At 42.2% G+C, this 9,322-nt stretch overlaps 1 protein-coding gene across 1 annotated transcript in view; it reads left to right on the top strand.

The window, feature by feature from the left end:
* Nucleotides 1-9,322, top strand: part of LOC106805569 (regulator of G-protein signaling 2-like) — an 83,660-nt gene that overhangs the window by 32,434 nt on the left and 41,904 nt on the right. The window contains exon 2 of the mRNA XM_014807223.1: nt 2,032-2,535. Coding sequence (XP_014662709.1) covers nt 2,032-2,535 — 504 coding nt within the window. The remainder of the gene's footprint in view (nt 1-2,031; nt 2,536-9,322) is intronic.

The raw sequence follows: 9,322 nt of genomic DNA, 5'->3' as shown, positions 1-9,322 counted from the left end.
CGTATGATGAGGAGTTTTGAAATGGTTAAAAATGGTCGAAAATTATGTAAACAAGTTGATAATTATCATGGGTTAGAAGATATTGTCTTAAACGAATACTTGGAGTGTATTTCTGAATAGATCTACAGTGTCAACATCCATACTAACAATGGCCGAGAGTGCCTAATGCAGGTTCTAAAAAGTTTGAAAGCATTTTGTTCAGATTTAGTTGAAATAATTTATAGCCGCGCACTTTTAACACATATATGTGAACCAACACTTTGGGGAATCCTCTGTAAAACGTAGAAGTTTATCAAGGCATGGTCCAGAATAAAAAATCCTATACACGTTTTGGAAGATCTGTGAAGAGAATAATAAACTTAAAACACTACAGAATTGAGATCAGACTTCAAATAACTTTACCTTTCTTGATTATCAATAGAGTTAATAAAGTTCAGTACCCAAACATGGCTAGATAAAATTATGGCCAAAAATGTCCGCATGCTTGTTTATAACTACACAGTTGCAGTTGTTCTAGCGGTTAAAAGGGTGTGGTGCCTACACAAAATATTATTCAGAAGTAAGAAATAGAATATTAATTGCCATTTCTCCCAATAATAAATAGGAGGCGGGACTCTTGCTTTGCGAGGATGGATTTAGTATTATTACTGAAAAAGATATATATAAGCACCCTTTTTATGTCACTTGAACACGTTGAGATACTTTCCAAACACAAAGTTTACTCCATCTTATTACTTCCAACAAATTAAATATCTTGCCCTTGTTAAAACTATTCCAAGGATTCTGTAAATGTCATTTCTGTTGATCCTTACATAGAGATCCAAATGGATCCACCTGTTTGCTTGAATGTGGTCATACGGTACTACAGTTATGGTTTGTCACTTGCGGCAGTGGTTGGGCTTATGTCTGGGCGGGGCGCCTATTATACATATTGATGGCTTAGCACCATGGTTATTATACTAGGAAAACCTGAGGAAGAATAACATTTAATTTTGATAATATAATCACCAAATATGTAATATTATAGATGAAAGCAAATGCGGGTAGGAGCCCAAACCATTGCTGCAGTTAAGGCATACTGAAATAAAGTAATGGAAGTTCGAAAATTTTTATGGTAAATGGGCCAACTCTATTACATAATATTATTAACGAATTATAATCACTTTTAAACATCTTAGTTGACGCACAACAAATATAGAAATGCATGTACAATTAGATGGATGAATGTGTGTGTGTGTGTGTGTGTGTGTGTGTGTGTGTGTGTGTGTGTGTGTGTGTGTGTGTGTGTGTGTGTGTGTGTGTGTGTGTGTGTATATGTTTGTGTGTGTGTGCTCGCGCGTGCATGTACGTGTGCGTGTGCGTGTGCGTATGCATGTAAATATATAAGATATGAGTAGGATATACATGTTTGTCATATAACATTACTTGTTTAGTAAAATTGTACTTTTCATGCTCAAGTACTACAGCTACTACTATGCTAATTAACTTCATTTATTAACTTCTTGTAACTTCTTCTATGAACTTAAAGTATAATTAGTACGCTCATATATGCACTACTTTGTAAAACTGTTTATGCCATTTACCTGTTTGTACCATCACTGAACTATGTTACCACCACAGTGTTGTAGATATTCTGTATATCGTATAATATAATGTAATGTACATATGTGCTTCTGGAAATAAAGGACGTTATAAAAGAAAAGAAGAGACATTCATTAAACTAACGCCCGGTTAAAGTTTTAAGAAGCGGCGACCTTTGATGTTCTAAGTGCGGTTATTTACGGGATAATGTTTCCCTTTCATGTATGCAAGAACGAACGCAGCTAGGCGCACAAAACCGAACTTTATAATCAAGACGCGCAGGCGTTTTTCAGCGCACGGAATTTTTCGTTCGGATACAAAAAAACCACAACTGAGATTTCAGTAATGACAGATTCGTAGGATAATAGCCGATGACTGTGTTTTTATAACCGTTATGACTCATCACGTCTTTATCGCCTCGTCTGACTTTGTGTCGTTTTTCCCTTTCAGGGCGTAATCCTTGAAGAGCCACCTGTTATGGAGAGTAGCAAAAACAAGCCAGTGTTCTACTTAGACGGAGGCGTACGAAAAGGCTCAATGTCATCACAAGAGGACAGCACTGGCAGCACGCCAACTCCATCCTACGTCGCCGATCCAGGCGGCTCGCTCGCGTTTGACTTCCAGAAGTGCAGCACGGACAGTGGCGCCACCTCGCCGCCGGCGGCCAACAACAAGTACCTCGTGCCCGACAGACTACCAAACTGCTTTAGCGACGATCGGCTGACCGAATCGGGAAGTCCCACCGAAAACTCGCTGCACGTCAGCTTCAGCTATAACGCGCTGTCGCCATCATCGGGAGCGACGGCATCGTCTTCGTCGGCGTCGTCGTCGTCGGTGGACAAGGCGAAGCACGCCGGCAAGCTGCGGAGGCTGCTGCGCAGGAGCCACAGCGCCGGATGCGGAAAGGACGTGCCGTCGCACGCTCTGTTCCTGCGGGAACACAAGGAGAAGCAGGTGCGTTGGCAAGGGCTTGTCGCTTGCGGCAACACTAGCTATGTATGCTGTTCTGTGCACGGGCTAGCTCTAGAACTATAGTCCTTCTCTCTGCCACAGGCAGTGACCTTTGGCAGAGCGAAGGACTTATTTACACAATGCTTTGGTGTGACATTTGGGATTACCGGTTTGCGACTTTAGCATCGGTAAACCTTGGGCAGCTAAGGAAGGCGTTTTTCGCGACAATGTTCAATTACACTTGTCTCATTAATTGGGTAGTGTAGCAGAGACGAAAGACGCATTCACACGTGGGTTTGCGAAAATGAAAGGGTTAGTTCATTGTCAGTAGCAGAGCTACTGCCCGCCTCGCCCATAGCTCGTGCATATGCCGGCACTGGCAATAAGAGCCATAGATCTAGAGAGACATGATACAACATTGCGTGGCACAGCTTTGCTGTTGATCCTGAGCGCTGCGCGCGGATGAGACGCGCAGTTCGCGGGATATGCGCACGCGACCGCGGTGATGTTCAAGTATGAAGCGCTGTCCGCAGTGGAAACGTGCGCAAAATTCGAGGCCCGGCGCACGTCTCCACAGCGGTCAGCGGATGGTCTGTAGTTTTAGAAGATAACAATGAAGACTTTGTTCTAAATAAGAACTATCGGCGGCTAAATAAGAGCAATATACAGACCTTTGAATTTCTTGACTAGTCAGTCAAAGGGCTTGTTGGGGGTCCATTATGCAGAGCGTCCAATTGAAATGGCCCCTGAAATTGTCAAGTGTAATTGTGTTTTTCGGAACCCCAAAGAAAATGTATCCCTCTTACATGAACTCCCGCCCTGTTAAATCACGCATTCAGGCGTAAACAATAACAGAGATGAAATTGTGTTGAGTTTATGGCTCTTGAAGCACGTGCATTGACGTACAAGACTGATGAAAGCACAGGCACTTGGAACGTCTCAATAAAAATAAATCTTCTCACAATGATCGACCTCCTGTGTGCAAAATAGGTGAACGTATGTGAAACATATACGGTTAGTACTTACTGTGACATATCCGTGACTAACTGACACCACTAAATTGGTAAAATGTTTCATGCACCTTAAGAAATTCTGAGAAATTCTGAGGTTATCATCGCAGAACTCCCGACACCGCCCATCCTGAAGTCAAAATACTATATGTAAACTAGAGCACTCGGAGAGCACAGACCTCCGCCAAGGCAGCTGAATTCTTAAAATGTGAAATTGTAATAATTAATTAAGTGGAAAAATTAATTAATTAATTAATTAATTAAATAATTAATTGGATTCGGATCACCACCAAAATGTAATCAATTCTAAGTTACCCCATTTCTGACCTATCCTGGAAATTTTATTAATTAATTAATTAATTAATTAATTAATTGGATTCGGATCACTACCAAAATGTAATCAATTTGAAGTTACCCCATTTCTGACCTGTCCTGAAAATTTTACTAATTAATGAATGAATGAATTAATTAATTGGATCCGGATCACCGCCAAAATCTCATCAATTCTAAGTTAGCCCATTTCTGACGTATCCTGAAAATTTCATGACAATCCGTCCATAACTTTTTCAGTTAGGCTTTACCTGTATGATACAGGCGGTTCCGGCGTGGCGGCGGCGGCGGTAGCGGGCCAATCAGCCAATCAGCGAGCGTACACAAACCCACGAACCAACACTCAAACACACGCCGGTGAAAACATAACCTCCGCCAAGCCCCTGGCGGAGGTAACAAACACGCGTGTTGCGAGGTGCGGAGTTCCAGAAGGACGTAGCGCAGTGCGTTAAACAGCGTGTTATTCTCGTATTTGTGCCAAACTCTAACGCAGGAAACTGTTCTAGCCTAGCAGAATGCCCTAGTTCTTGAGATCGGCGATTTGGTGGTCCAATGGGTCCTCATATTTAAAAATATAAAACTCTGGTGCGGCGTAGGCTGTGATTGGAAGACACAAAGTGTCAATCTTCGGCGCGCCTCGGCATCATGGCCGCATCACGTCTAGAATAGCGTTGCCAAAATAAACATGGCTGATCAGAGCGCCGCAATCTGTGGATGTTTACTAGCAGCTGGTCCATGTCTAGAAAGGAGGACCTGCGTGGCCTCAAGACGCTTCCATCCGGAAGGGGCGGTGACAGCAGGTGGTCAGAACAGAAACCAGGCCCATGCGGGACGGTGTGATTGAGCGATGTGAAATCGAGTGCAGAGTAGTGATTGTAGTACAGAGTGCTTTCCCATAAATCTACATGGGATTTTAGTGACAAACATTTCGGGTTATCCTTGCGTGTGGCCCCCGTGTAGTGAGCGGCCCGTCAAGCACGTAATCTACGGGATGTTTGGCAGACGGACTATTAGCGGGGTTGTGTAGAAGCAGAGATGGATTTTATTCGTGCGACGACTCGACCGCTTTCATTACAAAAGCAGTGTAACTCTATCATGCCGCCTATTTTGCTTAGTAGTGTATTGGCGAGAAACGCGATGCGCGTGTGCACCCGCAGCAAGGCAGAGAGACGGCGGCTGTTGCTGCGGGCCGTGGTGCGGGCGTGGATGCAGAGAATCCCAGCACTTGTTCTTCGTGGCACATCTCAGAAGTGTAGCATTCAGCACGAGTGAGATCATCGTGATATGGACAGCGAGAGGCAAATGATTGATAAGGGTTTTGCTATCACTTAAGGATACTGTTACGGTTACGGACTGGTGACACTGTAAAGGGCATTGCAATATCATAAGTGCTCTTCAAATTCAATCAAACTCATATCCATTACATAAGAGAGATGTCTCTCTACGCTCTTGATGGAACGATGGAGGCTTTTTTTCTTTGATATGTTAGCATTGAAACGTAACAAAAAATTTTGGAATCGGAGTTGTGAGTTTCGAGAAATAGCGTTTGAAAAATCAGCAACTTTAGCATTTCTAACAATGGAGATATTAGCACTTTTCTAAATTTCCCATGATTGAACGCTTGCGTTAAGAATTGACTAATGCGGGGATTTGGAACTGTTTGGGAGGCACATACATAATTTCTACGTATACATAGCTGCCCATGGGTGCGATCTATCAAATAAAGTGGATATTGAAATTTCGACCGAAAATCACCTCCCAACCCTAACCCTATCCGCTTCGGACGGTAACGAAGGTGCGAATGTTTGCTGCGGATAATATGGCAGTGTTACAAAATAACAGATTGCATCTGCGCATTTGGCTCCTGATGATATCTAGGTTATTAGTCATGTCTTGAGCTTATTCTGACTAAAGCTATCAAAAATAAAAAGGGAGATTCTGTCGCAAAATGTTAGTACGCTTGACATAAAACATGCTCCGGAACTATTACCCGGTGAAAAACGTCTTAGGTGGTTAAAAATACATTAGCCTTGGACTATTTGCCTTTTTTGACTGGACAAGAAATGTTGACGGATCCCACGTGGATGTGCTGTGTCGAAATGTAAAACAACAAGAAGTGTAGTACGTGACGTGACCGTGAAAGATAAAAGGAAATACTAAAATAGTTTGATAATATCTATTACCTATATATACACAATGGAATTGATTTAGGTCTAGAGCCTCAGTAGATACAGACAGCAGAACTGGAAGGTATATAACTTTCTATGCTGAACCTAAAGTAGTCATGGTGTGTGTCGCGGGCAGATCTTTGTGTCACCGATTACCATGTTTACATCACAACCTTGCTATACACTCTACCCTTGTTATGTTGCACCTCATCGCTGATATACCCCCTACACTGATATATACCACACTGCTGATATATATATATATATATATATATATATATATATATATATATATATATATATATATATATATATATATATTATTGCACTGTTATACCAGCAGAGGCTTTCGGACGAGCGTAGATGGCGATTTACGTGTAAACGAACGCATGCATGGAAAACCCGACCCATTATATTGACAATTGATAAGCATTTTGAACGAGTGATTCATGTCATATTCAGCTACATACAGAGCAGATAGGTGCATGGCGGCACAATTCTTTATTTCGCAGCTGAATATCAAATAGAAATTGGCAACTCGCACTGCGGTGATCGCGCGTTATACAACAAATATTTAGCTCGACTTAGCACATACGGGGGGAGGGGAGATTTTCTCCCGCCGGGAGTGTGGCAGGACGCGGTTATTTGTGCAGATGGCGCTGAACAACGCAGTTGTCGTACTTACTCGTACTCGAGGCTTTGAAGAAGTTGGAAATGTCAAGAGACATTCATGAAACTATAAAGGAAATTGATACCATGTTTTCTCAATTCATCTGGAATAAAAAGCCTCCAACAATTAAAAAGTCAATGTTAGTGAAAATGTATGATGAGGGGGGTTTGAAAATGGTTAAAATGGAAAATTATGTAAACAGTCTGAAATTATCATGGGTTAGAAGATATTGTCTAAAACAGAATACTTGGAGTGTATTTCCTGAAAGATACAGTGTCAACACCATACTAACAATGGGCCCTAAGTGCCTAAAGCAGGTTCTAAAAATTGAAAATCCATTTTGGTCAGATTTAGTGAAAAATTTATACCCGGCACTTTAACACATATATTGAACCAACCACTTTGGGGAAATCCCTCTGTAAAACTAGAACTTATCAAGGCATGGCAGAATAAAAATCTTACACGTTTTGGAGATCTTGTGAAAGAGAATAATAACATTAAAACACTACAGGAATTGAGATCAGACTTCAAAATAACTATTACCTTTCTTGATTATCATAGATTAATAAAGGCAGTACCCAAACATGGCTAGATAAAATTATGGCCCAAAAAATTCCGCATTGTGTGTTTATACTCCCACAGTTGCAGGTTGTTCTAGCGGTTAAAAAGGGCTGTGGTGCCTACACAAATATTTATTCCCAGAGTAAAATAGATATAATTCCATTCTCCCAAAATAAATGGAGGCGGGATCTTGCTTTGCGAGATGATTATATTATTAACTGAAAAAGAATATATAAGCTACCCTTTTTAGTTACACTTGACACACGTTTGAGATACTTCCAACACAAGATACTCCATCGTATCTTCCCAACAAATAAATATCTTGCCCTTGTTAATATCAAGGATTCTGATAAATGCTCCTTCTGTGGATCCTACATAGAATCAATGATCCACCTGTTTGTTGAATGTGCATACGTACTACAGTTATGGTTGTACTTGCGGCAGTGGTTGGGCTTATGCGGCTATATACATATTAGATGGCTTGCACCCATGGATATTATACTAGGAAAACCTGAGGAAGACATAACATTTAATTTTATAATATTAATCACCAAATATGTCATCTATAGATGCAAAGCAAGCGGTAGGAGCCCAAACATTGCTGCAGTTAAGGCATACCTGAAATACGTAATGGAAGTTGAAAAATTTTATGGTAAATGGGCAACTCTATTACATAAATTATAACAATATAAGTCACATTTTAAGACATCTTAGGTGACGCACAACAAATATAGAAATGCATGTACAATTAGATGGATGAATGTGTGTGTGTGTGTGTGTGTGTGTGTTATATACCAACCCTGATATACACTCCACGCTAATATATACTCTCACTCTTGATATACACCCACCTCTGATATTATAATGAGTGTATAATATAGAGCTTATAGGTAGGGCATGGAAATGTTAAATGTCTTGTGTTTCGAGCGAGTCATGCTTCTTATATATTATACATTCCTGATCTCATCCCTGCTATACGCCGCTTCCTTGCTGTATCGTACTTTGATCGCTCTGAATCTCTCAACCCCGCATTATATTATCATCTTCCCTACATATCAAACGGTATTCCGACGACCATGAAATCTTGTATATACTCCATAGCTTCGCGTGTTAAATCGACTCACTGCTTGGATGGGAATTGTCGCTACGAACGAGTATAATTCCTCGTATTTTCCCAACGTGTTTACGACGTATGTCGGAATTAAATACATTTGGAATCGAACCGTCGCTATACCATGCATACTGCGGGGCCTCAAAGGCATCGTACGCAGTCAGCTGAAATGTCAAAGGGAATCGGTTTTTTACGTGTATAACGCGCGCCTACGCGTTTCGTGTGAGGCCGCCCATAGAGCGGCCGGAATGAAACAAGCGCCGAAGACATAACGTCTAATATAAATGAGATTGCGTGACGGAAATTATTACACTCACGCACGCACGCACGCACGCACGCACGCACGCACGCACGCACGCACGCACGCTCGCACACACACACGCACGCACACACGTACATTATATGTATGTCTACACAAACGCAGTCCACATTTAGCTAGACCTAAATATATCCTAACCATTACTTCCACGTGAAGTGTGCCTGTGCGCGTATATGCCATCACCCCCACCCTCCGGCTCGTCCGTAATCAAACTTCAATATTATCTCAAGAATATCGGTCAACGTTCAGCTGCTTTCCAATGTTTGTGTTCGGCGACACGTCGGTGCTACACTAACTAACGCACGCATCCGTGCAAACGCGACCTCGGCGAGAGCAGCCGAGAAGCTGACCGACCGAGTGAACGTAGCGACTGTCGTTCCTGAGGGCAACGTCAGTGTTATAGCTCTGTCCACATAACTTCACAGTTGGTTAACCACCCAGCACCTACGTTTCTTACCTACCCATTGCTACCCACTCAGTTACCACGTTGGCTACCTATCCAGCACCTACGCTGGCTACCCACTCAACTCTCACCCTGGCTACCCACCCAGTTTCCTCCATGGGTGCCCACCCAGTTCCCACCCTGGCTACCCACCCAGCTAACACCCTGGCTACCCACCC

This window comes from Priapulus caudatus, unplaced genomic scaffold (genome assembly GCF_000485595.1).
Source record: "Priapulus caudatus unplaced genomic scaffold, Priapulus_caudatus-5.0.1 Scaffold119, whole genome shotgun sequence".
NCBI lineage: Eukaryota > Metazoa > Priapulida > Priapulimorpha > Priapulimorphida > Priapulidae > Priapulus > Priapulus caudatus.
The sequence above is the reverse complement of the archived record's forward strand: the minus strand, read 5'-3'. Positions and strand labels throughout refer to the sequence as shown.